This window comes from Melanotaenia boesemani, chromosome 8 (genome assembly GCF_017639745.1).
Source record: "Melanotaenia boesemani isolate fMelBoe1 chromosome 8, fMelBoe1.pri, whole genome shotgun sequence".
In the NCBI taxonomy this organism is placed as follows: Eukaryota; Metazoa; Chordata; class Actinopteri; order Atheriniformes; family Melanotaeniidae; genus Melanotaenia; species Melanotaenia boesemani.
Genome location: NC_055689.1, coordinates 20,610,305 through 20,630,030, shown reverse-complemented (window position 1 = coordinate 20,630,030; position 19,726 = coordinate 20,610,305). Strand labels below are relative to the sequence as shown.

The 19,726-nt window shown below is 40.1% G+C and overlaps 1 protein-coding gene across 4 annotated transcripts in view; it reads right to left on the bottom strand.

Moving 5' to 3' along the window:
- Positions 1-19,726, bottom strand: part of agap3 (ArfGAP with GTPase domain, ankyrin repeat and PH domain 3) — a 127,586-nt gene that overhangs the window by 67,708 nt on the left and 40,152 nt on the right. For 3 of the 4 annotated variants that reach the window (XM_041992010.1, XM_041992012.1, XM_041992011.1), the window contains exon 2: positions 1,343-1,401. In XM_041992010.1, the coding sequence (XP_041847944.1) occupies positions 1,343-1,401 (59 nt within the window). Of the gene's footprint in view, positions 1-1,342; positions 1,402-7,260; positions 8,873-19,726 lie in introns of those variants that run through there. The other variant, XM_041992009.1, reaches the window with a different exon arrangement.

Below are 19,726 nucleotides of genomic sequence, written 5' to 3'. Positions count from 1 at the left end.
CAAAAGATACACCCCACCTCCTCCTTTACCCACCACCGCCCTCTTCTTCTTCAGATTATTAGTGTGTGTTAAAGTCAGGTATGTATCTAAATACTGAAAAGTTTGTACAAGTTATTCACAAGAGAAAAGAACTATTTTAGCCCTGCCAAAGAGTGCCCTCTTTAAACTTTAAGAATATGTCTTATAAGGTACCCAAGCAGAATAAACTCTGAATAAACTTTTGAGTTATGTGCATTAAAAGCTATGAGTCAACAAAAACTGACTTTGAATGTGCCACAGAACTTATGTTCCTGCTGTTTTAACTGTTCTGCTTTGTGACCTGCTGGTATATAGGCTTCATGGAAAAAAAAATGCACCATCAGCAGTGCTCCACAAACATTTACTCTTCGTTGTATATGTTAAGCTCTGTTAACAATTTCATGAGTGGAGCTGATGATCAAAAGGTAATAATAAAGTAAAGCATTACTACAGTTAAGTCACAAACCACAATACCAATGTTACAGCTGACTTGTCTCCCTGATAAGGATCTCATCAACAAATCTGCAGCACAGATTTTAACAGCAGTTTCCTTCGCAAACATTGATGTAATGACAAAGGACAAACAGACTGAGTCACTTTTGAAACTTCTGAGACTTTCGTGACAAACCTAATTTAAAACAATCTTGTCGCTTAACTAGGTTAAAGTTTTCAAATAATGATCTCTTTGCAGCACTTAATTCAATCCATGTCCTTTTAACAAGCCCCTGTGTGCAAACTCCCAATTAACACCTGAAGTATCATAAAAAGAAACAGCCATGCTTGAAGTGTTTGAAGCCAATAAGATAACTTTGTCTAAGCTCACTAGTCTGGACCCCCTGCCCCCTTTAAATTTCATTGAAGTTTTTCATTTTTCAAAGAGTTACAACAACGCATTCACCTTAAAAGAAAAACATATCAGCTGGCACAATGGAGGAGAGAAGCTTTCAAGGCTGCTAGTCTTTATGGGTAAAAGGCATGAGGATGTTCGTTGTGCATTTGGCAAGTGTTGTTGTGTGTGCACTTCGCTAGCGGGTGGGATCAGACCCAGGATGTGTCACTGGTCTAGCCCAAAACTGTCACTCATCTTGCGTCCTGCTGCAAGCCACCCTGCTTCTCCATGCCAACGCATCTCATTAAAAAAAATCCCCCACTATGTGCCAGCAAAAAGTCCAGCCAATTTCTCAAATGTTCCATCTCATACGAAACATAAAACCAGGGTTACATGGACGTAACATGCCTTCCCACTAACATTTAAACCAATCAATGAGTAGAAACTTCTGAGAGTGAACCAGCAGAGGATGTTAGGAATCAAAAAATTACTCACCACTTTCAGCTCTGGAACTGATCGACTCAATGTCCATTCCTGACTGTTAACGAAAGAGTCTGAAAAGAAAAAGACAAAGGAAATGAATAGCAGATAACAGCTGTATTACGAGTGTCTGTGTAGTCTGCAGGTTTTCAGTTTCATGATGGACGGTCCGGATGTCATAGATATGACAAAAACCTTTCTACAGTCAGGTTAAGTACCTTTTCACCTACTCAGCAATCCATGAATCTGGAAAATGTTTTAGAAATGCCCAGTGTCATGTAACACAGTTATATTCCCCCTTTTGTTTTTAGAATAGAATAGAATAGAACCCCTTTACACACATTAACTAATGTGATGTGCTTGTGTCTTGAATATTGCAGTTATGTCAGGTGATGATTAATTAAGCTAAGTATCAATAATCAAAAGATTATCCATCTATCCATCCATCCGCTGCTGCTAATATCTGATCCAACTACCCATAAAATATCAATAGTCAATTTTAATTGATCCCTATGGGCGTTGACATTACAGACAAACATAAATAAATGTTTAGCCCCAGCTCCAGGCTGGGGCAATAACAGGTGAAGATGAACTCTCAGGAATTGTCACATATTGTACATGCCATAAACAAAACTGTAAAAACAACCAGCAGATAGAAAACATATGAAACATACTGTCATATTTCCATTATTTAGCCGGAATCATGTGTTGTACATTGTTAGAACTGACACGATGATGAGTAATGCGTCATAAGTTCAGGTCTTTCTGTAACTTGACACAAGAAGTTTTAAGTGTGTTTTTGTTGACTAGAGTACAAAAAATCTGATTTTAGCTTTTATTTTCTGGTCTAGTGGATAAAAGCAATTAGAAAATCAATTCACTGATAACCCCTGGCCAGCTTAAGCTAATGGTTGCAAATCATTCTCCCATACAACATAGTGAATTGTATGTTTCTTAATATATTAATGTAGTTTTATTTTGGGTCTTTTTTTATCTTTACAGCACACTTTTATACTACTGGATGTTATAGTTATAATGTCATTTCATTTTTTGGATTGTTAATTAATGTTATTTCATTTTTATGGCTAAAGTTAAGCATTTTAGATTCTAGCTAATGACCCCATAACTTCATGGTGGAAGAAAAGAAATTAAAGCTTTCTAAGTGGGAGCCTAGAAGAGCCAGAATCTGCATTACCACAGCAACCTTTTACAGAAACAAGACTATGTTATTGGTTACATTTCTCAGGCCCCTCCATTTACAAAAACCCAGGAGAAACGTTTTAGGTTTTAGGTCCAGCATCTAGTGACCATCAGAGGTATTGCACATAAATGCACGTTCTCATTCACTTCAAAGCTCAGATAAAGAATCTGCATTAATTACATTGCCTATATTGTCACATATATAATTTAAAAATTGTAAAACACAGACCTCTTAAGAGGGAATTGTGAAATATATATGATTAGCTCAATACATGAGCTATGTTGTTATAAGGTTTCCACACAGTACAATCTTTGAAAGGGATTTAACTGATCCCTTTTTTGGAAAGCCAGCTATTATCAGGCTTGTTTCAACTTGTTTGCATCTCCAGTGTTCTTTGGAAACGTAATGGCGCTTTGAAACAGGACAAGGGAAAAGAGCACTACAAGGAACAATACAAACCCACACAGGAAAAAACGCAAATGACAACACAAGCTCAGCCTGTTTCCCACTGAGATGGAATAAACAACTACGTGTCATAACAACAATTAGAACAAAGACCACCTTCCTGTTTTTGGATCATGGCGTTCTCACTATCTGAGCCCCCTAGGAAGTTGCCATCTCCAATAAAAGAGCACAGACATCATGTCTCTAGGCAACACAACACTAGGTGACCCCCCCCCCCCCATGTCTAAACCATAATAATTAAAGCGCTCACCCACCATCGCTATAGTAAGCCGGTTTATTGTAGTAGCAGTGGTTTCCCTTTGTGCCCCAGGCAATGCTAACATGGGAGGAACGTCAGAATGAACTGTAACCACTGCTTCTATAACACTCTTCTCTCTTTTCTCTCCAAAATGTACGAGGAAAATGTGAATAACTCACAGACAAAAAGACCTGAGACAACAATTCCTTTACCAACTACAATTATCCTCAGCTAAAACGTTTGCTTATTTCTGACCTCACACTGCTCTCAAGTCTTGCTTGTTGAGAGAGAGAGAGAGGACTGCATCTTAAACAGAGCACCTTTTCATCAAGCATTGTGTGGCACAGGCTAGTCTTTAAACAGCACTCCTGTAGTTAAGCCCTCTCAGTGTGGGTCTGACATGTTGGAACATGAGCGTAGACATCTGAAGTGCAGGAAACTCGATGCAGGTCACAGCTCTCTAAGATCGTCATTTTCTCAAATTCCCTCACATTTTAAACACATTCTTTCTGTTTACTGCGTCTTATATTCTGATTAATCTATAAATTCAACACTTAGATTGTGTTTTGCCATTAGAAACACATTGTAAGGTCTCAGTTTTCCACACTTGCTAGACGTAAGGAATATCTAAAGAATGAAGAAACAGTCAATCACAAAAAAGGACAACTCAAACAAATGCTAATCCACATATAAACATACATGGGAGTAAAGTTTTAGCAGTTAGTGAATGCTGTAGCTATAAAACAGCTAAAAAAGCTTTCTGACTGGTTTCAGAACCACAAAAACAAAGACAAACAAGCTTTAGCAAAAAGAGAAGACAGATCATGACTCACTTTTCATAGCATTAAAAAGCCTTTTATGAAATCAGCATTGTAGATGTATTTTTTTTACATTAAGAAACGTCAATTTTTTTTGCCATCCTAGGAGTGACAGTACAATTAGTAAGGTAATTCAGTATAACATACAACCCTAACTGAATCCATGTGCTCTGTGTTACATCATCCTTTAAATATGACCATCCCCACGTTACTGTGTCCAAGAATGCCCATGGAAACAGAAAACCCCAGCATTTGTGATGCCAACAGAGGACACCAGAGTCTTTGTCTCTGAGAGGAAAACTGTGTTGCCAGCTTGTTTGTCGAGCGTTTCACTTCACTGCTCATGTCTACTCAGATAAAATGACCATTCAATCTCAGCGCAGAGAAGCACAGTTGCCCAGAAAAGAAAATGCAGCGTGAGCAGCAAATCTGGACGAAATTTTTGTTATGAGTGTGAGTACATGCGCATTCATGCATTTCTTTGTGCAGTGAGTCTGAAGTGGTTTTCAAAATGAGAGAGAACAGCCTTGGGGTCTACACTTACACCCTTTCTGACTTTCCAACCATGCTTTTCCAGTGTCAGAAATTATAGAGTGAGAATTCAGTGAGCAAACTGCTTCGACGATTTGCCAACCTCATGACCAACCAACACTCCCTGTCTGGCTCCGTTTATCAAGCATGTCTTGACAAAATGGTCCTGTAGTATCTCTTTTTTCCATGCAGCTCTCCAAAAAAACATTTACCCAGAAAACAACCCAGGAAAAAGCTTTTATCTCTGTTCTGCTGAGCTTCTAAGAGCAAACCTGTTATTTCAATCAAAGAGAGTAAGTGACAAACACGATCAGCACAGAGCAAGATAAAAATCTTTATGCCATGCCAGTCTTATGTGGTCAAGATGGCCTGCCCTACTTAAAGCTCTTAAAGCCCTTTGTTGTCTGCAAACAGGAATTGATCACTTCAATTGGAAAAAATTTGGATATCCTGGTTCAAACAGCATTCACATTTAACATGAAGTTAGAAAATGAGTTCTTCAAGAAGTTTGGAAACCCAGGCTGACTGTCTATGTCTTGAGTTAACAAAGAAATATGTCAGAGGTCATCTTTCTTAATTAAGTAAAACACCAAAAGAAGAACAAGGTGCTGGAATCAATAATCCATTAATTAAAATGTAGGCAAGTTCACATTTAGAGATCTAAAATTAGGAAGTGTTTTTGACATTTTACAACAACAGTAGGATGTGGCCTCCCCTTGTGAACCACAACCGGAAAAAGAAATGTACTAAAGCTGACATTTGCAGCAGCAGAAGCTATAAGAAAAGTTATAGTCACTTAATAACTGATTTCCCTCCAATCCTGGACAGATTGTATAGGTCATTTTTCAATGTCTCAGCCTCTGAAACCATGTCTGTCCAGCTTTCCTTGGACAATTTGTCTTGAACATAAATACCTGCTGTGACATACAGGCTTTACCCTCCTTTGCTTCTGTAAACATGAGCAAATGTGCATTTTAAATAGTTCTTCAAGTCTCAGGGAAAGAACAGTTTTCAACAGCAAGATAAAGTTGATAAAGGAACTACTGTTGGCAGGAATTTACAGGGAGTAATATCAGATCAGACACAGTCAAACGAAGCAAAGGGAATTCCGTCCTCTTGAATAACTTTCATGTCAGATTCAAGATAAGCAAGCATGGATCACACACAGACACACACACTCGGGGAATTTTCTGCAATTTCTCAAAAAGTAAAAGCAAATCATTGCTTTACGAAGGCTTGTTACGCAGCTCTATCTATAATCCTATTCCCTGCCTTTTGACCTTCACTACATATTTGTGCTGCCGAACACCTATGTCTCATGAGCAGCCAGTGCTCCTCCATCCCAAAGACCCCTGGAGAGAGCCCCCATCTGAGTGCATGGTTGACTGATCGCTCCTGGATCCGCAGGCACCACAGAATGGCTTTGTTCATCCACAGGTGGGGGTGGGTACACCTCAAACTTCTTTCCCAGTTCCCTTCCCCCACACCTCACCAACACACATGAATGCCACTTGAGAGTGCCCATATGTGTGTGTGGTTAGTTGTGGAAGAAGTAGGCTTTACCTTTCTGGATTTAATTTAAGAACGAGCACTTAGGCAGGTAGCAACAGGCACAGAGTCCCGCCCAGGGCATTGAACATCCAACTTCAATCAGGTTGATCGGCACACCTACATTCCTAATGCCTTACTGACTGACTGGAGAAATTGACGCAAAAATACGGCTTAACAGTCGCCCATAAAGGCACAGGTATCCTAAGTAACATGTCATGTGAGAATACAAACAGAGAGGAGCTCAACGAGGTCAACTTCAGGGCACTTTAACAGCTTTGTGTTAGAATGAAAATAAAAATATCTGCTTTGCTGCTTAAAGACTGGCTTAATGAGATTGAATACATATGTGCAACCTGACATTGTAAGAGGTCATTGTTGAGCTGTCACAGACAACTAATTAGGTCTCTGAGAGAAGGTGTGAAACAGCTGACATAATCGAAAAAAAAGGAACAAATCTCAGTCATTAATTCAGATAGTGACAAATATTTGCCTCTCTGCCTGCTCTTCCAGGCAACTGGACAAACACATTGCACTGTCAGCGGTAACCTTTAAACACTGTGCTTAAGTACTTTTCTCCTCTCCCCATCATTATAGGATGTAAGTCCTCTTAATATAGCCCAACAAGACTGCCAAATGCATCCTCATTACAGCCAGTGATTGCTTTAAGGTTCATGCTTTAAGCTGCATTTCTGAGGAGGTTATCAAGAGGGAACAGAAACAGTGTGTTACACCATATAGCTGCTCTATGACCAAACAAGCCAGTAAAATGTGTTCTTATCAATCAGTGCTGATTTTATTTTACTGTACTTACTCATTTAGTGAACAACAAAAACCTTATATAGGGCAAAGTAACTGCAGTGTGCATGCATACAAACAGGAGGCCTAACCATGAAAAAACACTGGCGATATAAAGTACCTAAAATAGAATTCCAAAGGACTCTCTAGAACCAGATGTTTTTGAATGCCATCCAAGCTCTCAATTCCCCACATGTTTCCCATTTGCCTGTCCTCTTGAAAAAAATACACTTCCTCGTTTCTTTTTTGAGCTGCAACTTAAAGTGCGATGAATGAGGGGCTATAAAAGGAGAGCTGAGTTGAGAAATAAATTCAGGAATCTTGCAGGTCTTACCTTGACCTTTGTAGGAGTCACTGCCTGTCAGAGTTTCTATGGTGACTGGCTGTAACTTATTCCCAGTTTGGGGATACTGGGTAGTGTCTTTGCTCGGGGACTGCTGGGATTCACATTTGTTTGGCTGCTCTTTCCTCCTGAAACGATTTGCTATGAGCTGCCATATGCTTGGTTCTTCCTGAACTGGTTTGGAAGAAAGTTTTGTTGGACATAGGGGTACCTCCATTACCTTGACCTTTCCCCTGCTGTGGTACTGAATGTACTGCATTCCCCCATCTTCTATCTGCTCACTGGAAGCTGGAAGGGTTCTTCCTGTGAGGTACGAGAAAGGCCGGGGAGCCATCGTTGTCTCCTCGGCAGAACTTTTAACTTGAGGATACTCCTTTGACTCCCCCTCAGACCCTGAATTAATTTTGTCATGGGGACGAGTCCTCCTGATTCGCATGCTGAGGCTCCGCCTTAAAGAAGTCAGTGTACTTTTTGAAGAGTCAGATTTGCTCGATTTTGTTGAAGATTTTGTATCTTTCTCTGCCTCCTTGTCTTTGCTTTTATCCTGAGATCCCTTACCAAATAGTCTCCAACGAAAGCTCCCTTTAAGTAATCCTCCATTGTTGCTTGTGTGGCCACAGTTTCTCTGCCTGTCAATTTCATCATCAGAGTCCCTCTTTCTTAGTTCCAGTACTGTCATACTGACAGGCCTGGGCTTCCAGCTCCGCTGCCGGGTCCGGAGGTTGACTCCCAAAGGGGCTGATGGCCGTTGACCCACCACAGAACTGAGGCCATCCACTGCCCTCAACTCAGCCTTCCTGTTCCTGCACCGTAGGTTATTGTCTAAAATTTCAGTCCTTTTGAAGAGGTGATGGGCCTTGGGTTCTGACAGAACTGGACCTGAGCCTGCCAGCATGCAATCACTCCTAGGCCTCTGCAGCCGTCTTTCAGGTTCAGGTTGCGAATCTCTTTGCTGATCTGAAGGGCCGCCATACATGCTTATAGTTCTCCTGCCAACCACGGCTTCATCCTGACGTGGCCTTCGTAGCACGGCCCGTGGCAGAGAGCTGTGACCTGTAATGGTGGCATGACCCCCTAGAACAAGCCTGTCAGCATGGGTGGTGACAGAGCATGATGTTGAGCTCTGAATAAGTCGCTCCTGGGTGTCTTCCTGAGTTGTTCGCTCTTCCACGTCTCTGTCGCATTGTGAGGAGTTTCCTAAGTTCTTGGAGGGTTGTTTCAAAAACCTGTCTGTCTTCATTTTTCCCTCTACTTCCTCCTCCTCACTCTCCTCCAAAACTACCTCCTCTCTTTGCCTTCCAGCCCTGCTCGTGCAGCTCAAGGAGGGCCACCTGTCAAGCTCCTGTCTTGCCCTACCCAGCCTAGGGCTGTTATCCATTGGCACTAGATTCATTAGCTTTCCTTTTGGCTGGGAATTCTCCACCAAGCTGTGACTGACCTGGTCCATTTTCGCCTCCGACACGGCTGCATCTCCCTTCCTTTCGTTTAGGATTACAGAGATGTGGTAGACAGTTATCCCCTGCTGCTGTTGCCCAATAGCGTTATTCCAAGGGGTCGCATCCACAGTCCCACTGCTAAGGAATAGCATTGTACTTAATACAAACAGATTCAAGCATAGTACCTCATACACACACTAAAACAAGCGTGTAGGACAGGCCACAGCTCAGTGCCTGGGAGCTGAGAGTCATAAAGTCCTTCATTTGAAGACTAAATTCCTATGCCAGGCATAATCCTTCACCTTTGACATGGGAAAAAAAACTTCAAACAAGTTAGTGCAAAGCCTTGCTGCCACCTGCATCCTCTGGCTCCTTTAGCCTCCTCAGCAGACTCACACAGGCATTTTGGGTAGTCGTTTTCTTTTCACACTGCTCTACCTGTGCTGTGCAAGCAGATGCCCAAACGAAAAACAGGTTATCCACTGCATCTTTTGCAACAAAGTCAAATCTATCAACAGGTAAAAAAAAAAAAAAAAAAAACCTGAATCATTCTTCTTCTTTGGCAAGTCACGAACTGTGAGCAATCCTTGCTGTTGGCGATCCAGACAAACCCCTTAATCTCTGAGCTCTTGCCATGCAGAGCATGAGGGAGTGTGTCTCTGTTTGAACTTTCAGCTGCCTTTCAACCCCCGGGACACATGGAAAACAAGGAGTGGATCCCAGGGGTATTAAACACCCCCCCCTGCTTTCTCTAGTGCTGCTTGAAACCCCCTGAGATATAAACAGACTAAAGTGAACATGAGATTGAGAGAAGGAAGAGCTGATTACACCCTGCTGTAATCAGACAATCCACAACAAACAGCCATGAATGGATACTTTGTGTTCGGCCGACCAATAGCAAAACACAAAAAGGGACTTGCACACTCATATTTACTGGTGGAAGAAGGAACAGGGTGTAAACCCCCCCCGCAAGAGTTTGTTGATCTACCTACATCCACCCATATATACATGTTTATTTCAAAGATCAACATAGAAGCACTGTTTAAGCCCTTCAGACTTACATAAGATAACTAATAGTAAAAGATTCCAACACAGAAAATCAAATGCTTCTCCCTTCAGGACCTATAATAACACTAAACCTTTGTTGGTACCATGGACTAACCACACAACCACACACCATGCTTCCAGTACCTCCTACTGCAGCCTACGCTCAGTGGGAGAGCTTAAGCTTAATTCCAAGATTGGCTGACAGCTATTTATGGGGAGGGAAATTGTATTCTTTTTAAAGCACTGATGGTTACTGTACAAAAAGTGGCATATTAAAGATTATGTAAAATGGCATTCATCACAACTTATCATGAATTTACTTTAATAGTGTTGGCTGTTTTGGTGTCTAACTTCATTGAGAAAATCAGCACAATAAAATGCTGAAATCTACTGTCATCAGATTGAATGTTAGGGATGAAATGAAGCAACAACCTTATAATTTCTAGCTCCATTTCCTCTGTTTTTGTCCTCCCCAAAAGTTGGGCTGCTTTAAGATACATAAGTGAAATTACATGGAATGCCAATTTATGGGGCCAAGTATGTTGTGACAATGTGACTGGAGCCAGATTCAACCTTCACAGCTCTGCAGCACCTAGACTGTGGTTAAGGCTAGAACACTGCCCCTTTGTGGTCAATAGGAGAACAATTCTGATAGCACAGAAACTGGGTGAAATTGCTCAGATAGAGTGATATAAGTCAGGTAACCAGCTGCAGATTTCTAATCAAATTGGACAAATAATGTTATTGCTTCACGAGATCTGCGCAAGTGTTACATTTAAATAAACCTTGCAGTTAATGGTTATAAGGAGAAAATTATAGAACAGAATGACAAAAACACTGACTGGCTATTCTGTGGTAAACCAGTACTGCATTAAAACTGCAACCTGAATGGAAAATCCAACATGACCACAAAGTTCAAATGTGCAGTTATAGCAAGTTTATTTGGTTTAAAAACATATTTTCTTTCTACTTAAAGCCATCTTACAACTGAAATGTTGATCATTTCTTCATGCTGACTTTTATCATTACACCATCTAAATGTTATTAAATCCCTGATACATGAGCTGTTTCTTTTTGCCTTCATAGCTTTTGTTTCCTTATCAGGAAACTCTGGCAACAATCAAAAACATTTTAGAAATTTTCCATGAATTTTTTCAGCACAACACGCATGCACGCACCACAAGTATTTCTCAGAGAAGACTGTTTTAGAGTGAGCTCAGGTTTATATCAAACTGTGAGAGCTCACTATGTCTGCAGTTACCTGACTCTTGGAAACAAGGCTTTGCAATGAACTCTGTCTCATCATAGAGCAAAGATTCCTTTTCGCTCCACTGGATCGAGAGGTGTCGAGTTCGCCTGCGAGTCCCGAAGCAAAGCATCATGGTGAGACAAAAATCTCAAATGGGTTTCAGCAGATAGTCATTTGCATCATGTTGTAGCCATGGTGTGTCTTCCATTATAATGTGGGCTCCAGCAGACGGCTGAGCGGTAACCAGACAGTCTGTGGAAGTGACCCAGAGAGGTCATGCGCTGTGGTCCACTTTGAGTCGTTTCCTCCTTGTAATTCGTTGTCTAATGCAGGTGTTGGTTAGCAGCAAGAAACACTGATAGGATTACAGTTAATCAACTATCCTGTTGTCTTTATTGTGTAGTCCTGTCCAGGCGAAGTCTGGGCTAGATAAATCCAAGGATTTCAAAGTGCTGAGCGGTTGACAGAACTTCTCTTATGTGTCCTCCTCTGTCCCGCAGCTAAATGTTAGTCCCTCCTGTAACTGAATCTTAATGGCAGGAGAAGGAAAAAAAAAACCTTTCAGAAAAACTGGCCTGGCGTGTTTTGAGATTCTTGAATCACTTTTCATCTCCTTCACCTGTGTGTACACATCTGCACATTTCTATTGTGTGTGTGTGTGTGTGTGTGTCAGCAGTTTATCTCATCTGTGTAAGTCACTGGTAAAAAAAAAAAAAAGAAAAAAAAAGGTAGACTAAATAGCCACAGATAGTTTTTTGCCCTTTAGATCTTCCCATATTTAATAAATCTAAACATAAACTCATCAGAATGTCACACAAGTTCTAAAATTATTTGCAAAGAACCCAATTAGACAAGACATAAATACCCATTTATTAAATTGAGGTAAATAATCCAGTATTATGTGACTTGAAAATATGTAAACATCTTGGATTAGGACTATTTTGAAGTTTTCAATCTGTGAGATAACAGCAAGGTGTGAGTGGGTCCTCCCCAAGAGAATCTGACCAACAAAGACAACCCCAACAGCAAGGCATGTCATATTCTGCAGTGTCACAAAGGAACCCTTAAAAACCTCTGATCAACTCAAGTTTTCTCTCATAATGGTTTGTTTTAATGTTCATTAGTCTACATTTGGGTGTCAGTTTGAGAAAATGTTTTTTTTAAGAAATGAAAATAAAGTAAAGCTCTTTGGTTTTATTGGGAAAAGTTGTGTTTGGAGAAAGTAAATCAATGCATCTCAGTTAAAGAACCCCACGTCCCACCTGTGAATCATGGCGTTGGTGGCATTATTCATATTGTTTCATGTGGGCCAGGATAGCTTTCCATGACTGATAGAAGAATAAACTTGAAATAACAGCAACAAATTATAAAACAAAGTCCAAGGACATCTATCTATGAATTTCAGGGACAACAAGGTCATGCAGCAGGAAAATGAGCCAAAACACAGAAGCTGTTTTAAATTAAATAAATAAAAAATAATTAAATTAAATTAATAATGTTTATTGAACAGCTAAATGATTATTTGATCTTAAACTAATGGAAATGTTGTGACAAGACTTGATGGAGCTGTTCTGTACAAAGAAAAGGACTACAATTCCTGCAAGCTAATGAACAGGACTGAGACATATCCATTTAGCTGCAGCTGCACAAGAGGGGTCACACTGGCAAATCATTCCCCCCCATAAAGAAAGATACTGGAATTACATCATGTCACATTTATCCAAGTTTTGTACTGTATCTGAAAAACTGATGATGTTTCAGAAATTTGAGAACTACTGCATTAAAATTACATCAAGTATAGGCTATTTCTAAAATGAAAAAGCCTCAATCAATACTGCAGTCAGCTACTGTAATAAGCCTGAGTTTAGCGAGAGGCTGAATAGGCATGGTTTCACAGCAACATCAATTACCTCCAGGGCTTAGCAATTTCAGGGGTTGAAATATTTTCTGAATACTTATTAGAAGGAACCACAGGACAGATATGTCTGAGCAGGCGACATAACAGAATGACAGACATCCTGTATCGGTGTGTTTAAATAAAGAACCAGACAGTTTGAGCGACAAATGCTGGTTTTGTCTAGCAGATTGCAGGACGCATCCAAGCTACATGAGTAAATCTTGCTAACCTCTTGTCTGTATCATAACATGAGTCAGTGTGAGGATGACAGTCATGCAAATATGTACACACTTTCATGAAGATGGTGGTTTTATCTAAATATGGTAACTAGAAAAGAAGAAAGCAGGCAGCCACCTGTCTTACACAAACCTCAGCCTGTTAGCCTAATATCGATTAGCAAGGTGTTTCTGATCTCATTCACACATACACACAACCGCATAACTCACACATGTTGATGATCCAACATTCACCAGAATCACGTATGGAGACAAAACCCTTGATGTTATTCACTTCCTGAAAGTACACGCACTACACCTTCTACATTATTCAGCAGTGTTCGGTGGGAACGCTGCATGACAAATCAGTGCCAAAGCTTGTGACAGTGACTCACTTGATTTAACAAGAACAAAAATTTTACTGAGTTTTTACAGAGTTACTGATGTCATACTTTAAATATAGGTTTGTGTGACCACATGAATGCCATGTATTCAAAGTGAAAAAACAGAAGAAATCATTGACCATTATCAGAAATATTTCTCTGTTCAGAAAAACGTTTTCCCTCACTGGACAGTGATTAATGTGATTGCAGACTAGGGATGAGATCTGACCTGCTGACCAATCCCTGGAGGAGAGTCTGCACGAGGGTTTCATTGGTTAGATATTCATTGTTTGCTAGAATAAAAAGGTAAGCAAGTAGCTCTTTTAAAGAAAAGAAGGAAAATGGTTGACAGTTATAGTAAAAGAACAGAGTAGCAGTCCAAATTTAAACATGCCTGCTCATTCACTGCATGTGTAAATTTTATCTTCATCAAACTGTGTCTGAACATTCTGACATTCATTTAGAGGAAAGTAGGTTTGCTAAACAACAAGCAGATGATGCAGTTCTGTCACACGTCAAACTTAATTGTCAGTTTAAAATGACGATTGCAGAAAAGCAGCATCTTATTCTCATTAAATCAACTCCTCTCGTGCCTCCTCCTCGTCTCTACGCTCGCGTCACAGGAGGGAAGAGCTAAGACACAAAGGGAGGAAAGGAGGAAGTACAAACTGAGAAACAGGGTGGAGGAGGAGCCACTCTGCCCATATCACTGAGAGTGACAGCATATTATAGCATCCATTTAATGGGCAGATACCAATTGGATTTCAGCTTTTTCTGACATTTGCTTAGATAAATATACAATAAAGTGCTATAATCATAATCATTTTGAAGCAGATCAGCTTCAAAAGATATGATTTAGCTGCCTAAATCCCAATTGTTACTAAAGTTTCTTTAAAGCATGGTTACAGTTCCATGTTCATTTACCAATGTTGCACATTTTATCACATCATTGTATTCCCTGACTGAGTAAGCCACAGTGGCAACCCAGCTGCAAGAGAATCAACTTATATTAAAAAATTGTGACTTGATTTTTACAAGGTAAATGTGTGAATAAATTATTGCCTTGAACAATGTGTCTGCAGCCATAGGGGAGCTTTACTGAGAGACTGCTGCTTCACTGGATGTGACTATTGCAGCTGTGTCTTGCATATTTAACACATGTTGTGACTCCATACAAAATACAACAAATGGGTCTGCAAACCTCAAAGGAAAATCTGATTTCTTTTTTAAGAAACACAGGAATTCTTGCTTTATTTGAAGCTTGAAATGCGGCGCTTACTGTGCGAATTAATTTGCAACAAGCACCTCTATGAAAATTAATCACAGACGTGTTGTAAACAAATTGCCTGGATATGAGATACAAGACAAACTGTGCATCTGTGCAAGCAAGAGCTCATGTTCTACTCCACACCAAAAACCAGACAGTGAACTTACGCCTGATTCCCCCACACCCAGGTGATTACACAATGACTGAGCAATTTCCAAAAAGATATGAATTTACCAGTCCCAGTTTCACCCTCCTCTTTGTCAAGGCTGAATTAATGTTGGCAAATTGATTAATAAAAAGAATCGTTGCACAGCAGCTACAGACAGCAAGGAAAGTTGATGATAATTACGCTTGCAGTAGTGGTACTGAACGTGGGTGTAGAGCTTTTTAATATTCAGCTGCAATAGCGACAAGCATACGTCACCATTGCTCCACTGCAGAGAAAATGATAGGTTCGAGGACGTCTGTGGGAGGCTGTGAAAAAAATTCCAGACACTTCTGTCTCTCTGAAATTCAGGTTTTGAGAGAGAGCTTGTGCATTTGTATACTGTGTGTGAAAGGAAGACATAGACGGACAACATAAGAAACTGAATGGGAGAGAGACAGAGACAGAGTGCGCATTAGCCGTGTAACCTCAGCTGTAAGCAGCATGAGGCACCTTCATTATAATGTTTGAGATCCAAGATGTCAACTGCCACTTTTCCTGTTTACTTTGACAGAAAATAATTTTAAAAGGATCAGTGTTTGTGTGTTTCCTTGTATCTGCAAGTGCACTGCACATGCATGGGTGGATGACTTTTTGACTTCTCCCACATGCAAGCATTGTAACCACTCTGCCAGCCAATGCATTACAATCTGTTTGATGTACCACATGGAGAAATTTAAAGATCAGAACACTGTGGGGGAGGGTTTCAGACTTGGATGAAAAGCATGGAACTAAAGGTAGAAAAGGTCCATGTGAAATTCACCAACTCGGACTGGGCAGGGAAACACAGAGGCAACGAACTGGTTTGTAGAAGATGACAACATGACCACAGAAAGATTATGTGGGAGGAAACTGCAAAGAGTTTCACAGTTTTTACAGTTTGTGTGGGTTGGTAGCTCCCAGTCCTCCTCCTCTTCCACATATTAGTTTGCAAACCCCCGCTTAATACTGGTGTCATCTTTTAAAACTTGCCTTCACTTTTGTGCATGAGCTTTCACGAGGTATTACAGTCTGTAATCCCCCGTGAAATGAAAGAATGGGAGGAACATAAGCACCATTTTGTGCCTTATCACACAAAGAAGATCTTCAATGAACAAAATCTGAGTAAATCCATTGAAAGTATTTATTAAAAATACCCATAAAACTGATCAAACTCAATTAAAACATTTCTAAGGCTTTGGAATCAATTATAAGGAGAATTTTGACTTTTCATGAGTCAAAATACTAGCTGCAACTTAAATAATTTCATAATTTTTCCCCTTCAAGCAACTATACTACCAAACATGTTTTTCTTCCATTTCCTTCAAACAGAAACATGCAATCTGTTATGCACCACCTGGCTTTCAGCTGCCTTCTTGCATCCCGCCACCATTGTGCTGCAACATAATCTTTGCAGTTGTTAAAATAAATTGAACTGCCAGTCACATCAGCTGACCACATAAGGATGACACCATAAAGAGAGCCAACCAAGCTCTAGTTTTCATTTTCTTTCTTCAATGATGCCTCAAGTAACATTAACATTTTGATTCTTACGGTGGTTCTGTTTAGTCTCTCTGTTTTGCTCCTTTCAGGGCTTTTCTTAATGTGGTGTTAAAAAACGACAGCACAGGAATAGCGACACATTTGGGCATAAGCTCCCATGTAATTTCCCATGCCTTTTGTCTCCATTCCTGTGCCACCCATGCATGTGGAGACAAAAGGCTGGGAGCTTCGTTATAAAGCTGGCAAAAATTTTACAATGAAGTCAGGCAGAATACCATCCATCCTGTGACTGCAACCTGTCAGTGCTACTAACAAGAAAACAGGAACAGCTGCTAGTTGAACTATGAATATTTGCTTCTATTACGCAGATGCAGTTCACGAACCCCAGGTTTGCAAAATAAAAATTCTGAGCTGTTCTCTTTACACAACACTCCTGGTTGGTTCCAAATAATTATGCAATCAGTTCTCCGCAGATAATGGCTTCAGGGCAGTGATGCACCATCGCTTCAGTATTCAGCGTGGGATTAATTGTTGTTATGTTCATTTAACTAGCATATCTGTGACTGATGAGAATATCTGATCTTCATCCCATTAAAAAAAATCTAAGACTTAATTCCACAAGTTACTGACTATTAATCCAAGATCCAACAGTTCAAGTGAAATGAGTACTAGCATGAAAATGTCTAACCTGAAAAACATTTATTGTAAATCTATTACCAATGCCAACAGAAAAAGCACACCATCAGTATTCTGAATGGTAAATGCTCGCAGTTAGACAACTGGACACAGAGGCTTAGTTTCAGCTCAGTTGCCATCTACAGTAGCTGAATGACAGATGTGTTAAGGAAGGAGAGGTCAAACCAAACATTTGTGTCCTAATTGGTAAAGTTTTGGATGGCTGTTTTTGTCAAAGTCAATATGGAGCTGTTACACTACGTGGTCCCTGTGACATGTACAGGTGCCCTTAACGTAATGTCATATAATCCTGTCCATGCCTGCTATATCAGAGGACGAGTTACAGGCATTCCTTTATGTTTCTTGCTTCAGTCCAGCAGGTTGTGGGCAAGAGCAGCAGGTCAAGAAGAACCATAAAAACCTGACCTTAAACTGGAGACACTGAGTAATGCCGCCCACTGGGAATTTCCTGCAATTTACCTTTCGAGAAATAAAGAGTCTTGGAGGGTTTTTATTATAAATCTGATGAGTTTATTATAACGTTATAATAATTATAACTTATAACGTCGTCAACCTAGTTTGAAAATTCACAGAAAAATGGACAGGCTGGGACGTTAATTAATGAGTAGAATAGCTCAGCATGCTCACAAAATCACAGTAATAATATACACACACACACACACATATGCTCATCAATGTCACTTTTTCCCTTGCCAAATTTAAATGCAACAATATCAAAACTGCTGATCAGAAGATAAGACTCTCTGCAGGCTCCACACAGCATGCTGAATACACAGTTTATGTACCTCTCGCTAATATTTTATTGCAGAGACTTTAGCAGGTTCTGAAGCCTCCTAGATAGTAAAGATTAAAACAAACACATAAAAGCAATTTTTAAAGGACTACAGACAGTACAAAATTGTATAAATTAAAAAATTAACACCTATAGAAGCACACAACAGCTAAATAGAACTATTTTGTTAGTCTGAGAAAATATTACAGGCAAAATCTTAGAGACTGAATATCATGTGACATGACAAGTGTGTTAACCCTAAAAAAAAAAGGTAAATATTTACCTAAATTTTGCATAAACTGATATCCATCTCTCCTTCTCACACATTCCACAGAATCACCACAAAGGATGAACTCAGCTTACTCACACTTACAAACATGGCACTGAATTATCCCAAATGCCAGCAAAACTTGTTAAATATCTTAATAATACAACACAGAGCTCTGCCATCTGAAGAGTTATAATCTAGTCAGCGTAATTGGTGGGGGGCATGTCTGCTGATCTAAAGAGATTCATTTAATAACTTCAGCAGCTCTACAGGGAGTGTCCATACAGGCAGCTGCCGTGCAAGCACAGCTCAGACCTTAAGGTGAAAGTCCATGGGAATGATGCTGTCATTCCACTGCACAGAACCTTTTTCTATAAGAAGGGAAAAAATAGCTAAATACAGCCAAAAGTCCTTTTAGTCCTCTACTTATTTCAACCAGTGAGAGATTTTCAGATTCTTATATTCTAAAACATATTATTGGAATTGTGTCTAAATTGCAAGAAATGGGTTTTTAGTGAGCAGAGATGGAACAGGCTGCATTTGAGATACTGATGTACCCAAGTGAATATACTGCATTTACCAGAGGCCACTCAACTGCATTTAAAGGGAAGTATCTTGTATGCAGAGTGTGGAAAGTGCACATTATTATTCAACACGTAAACCTCACTGAGACCTGAAATGTCATGAACTCCAGCACCTCTACTCCATGCTAACTTTTCAACAATGGATTTTTTTTTTATTTTCCAGCAATCTTCTCTGTGTCAGAATATGATACACACACACAAACACACTCCACATGCACCCTTCCCTTGTGTTTTCCAAAGTGAAATAAGCAACTTAATGAGCTGAAAATTTAGTTTAGGGCTAATAGAAACCAACCCTTATCAACAGAAATTATACATAAATGTGATCTCCTTCTGGTTGTCCTCCTTCTTTTCAGTCCTTCTGAATCTCTTCATCACTAACTCACTCCTATCCGCCCACAAACGTTCACCCTCCCACTGCTTGCTGAACACTGCATCAGCAGTATCCCCTGGAGAAAGGAGACCTGTTCTTTAACTCGTCCATCACAAATACCGGCCACTTCGAAGCAGACATGATGCATCAGCCTCATCTGCACCCACACTTTCTTCAAAGATGAAGCTCTTTAATGTGATCCTCTGTTATGCAATACTACATGATAAATAACTGCAGACACTCTGAGATTAATGAAATTCAGGGGAAGACCCTCCCCTCCTCACTGCTTGATCTGTAGGAGAACGACAGCTCTGCTATTTTTACTCAGGCATCTCCACAGGTACTATTGTTTCTGAGGTCACATGGCTACCCACCCTTATGAGAAGCTGCTGCAGAGCACTATTTATGGGCTCCTGACAGGAAGAGACAGGTGTGAAAGCTTGAGGAGGGAGAAGCCTGCTGAAAGGTGTAACAGAACTCCACTGTTTTAGGACTGATGGTTGAAATATACTGTATGATATAAAAATAGGGGCCCAACCAGTCTTGTGTGTTTTACCCCAATGAGATGGAGACAGTTTAAACA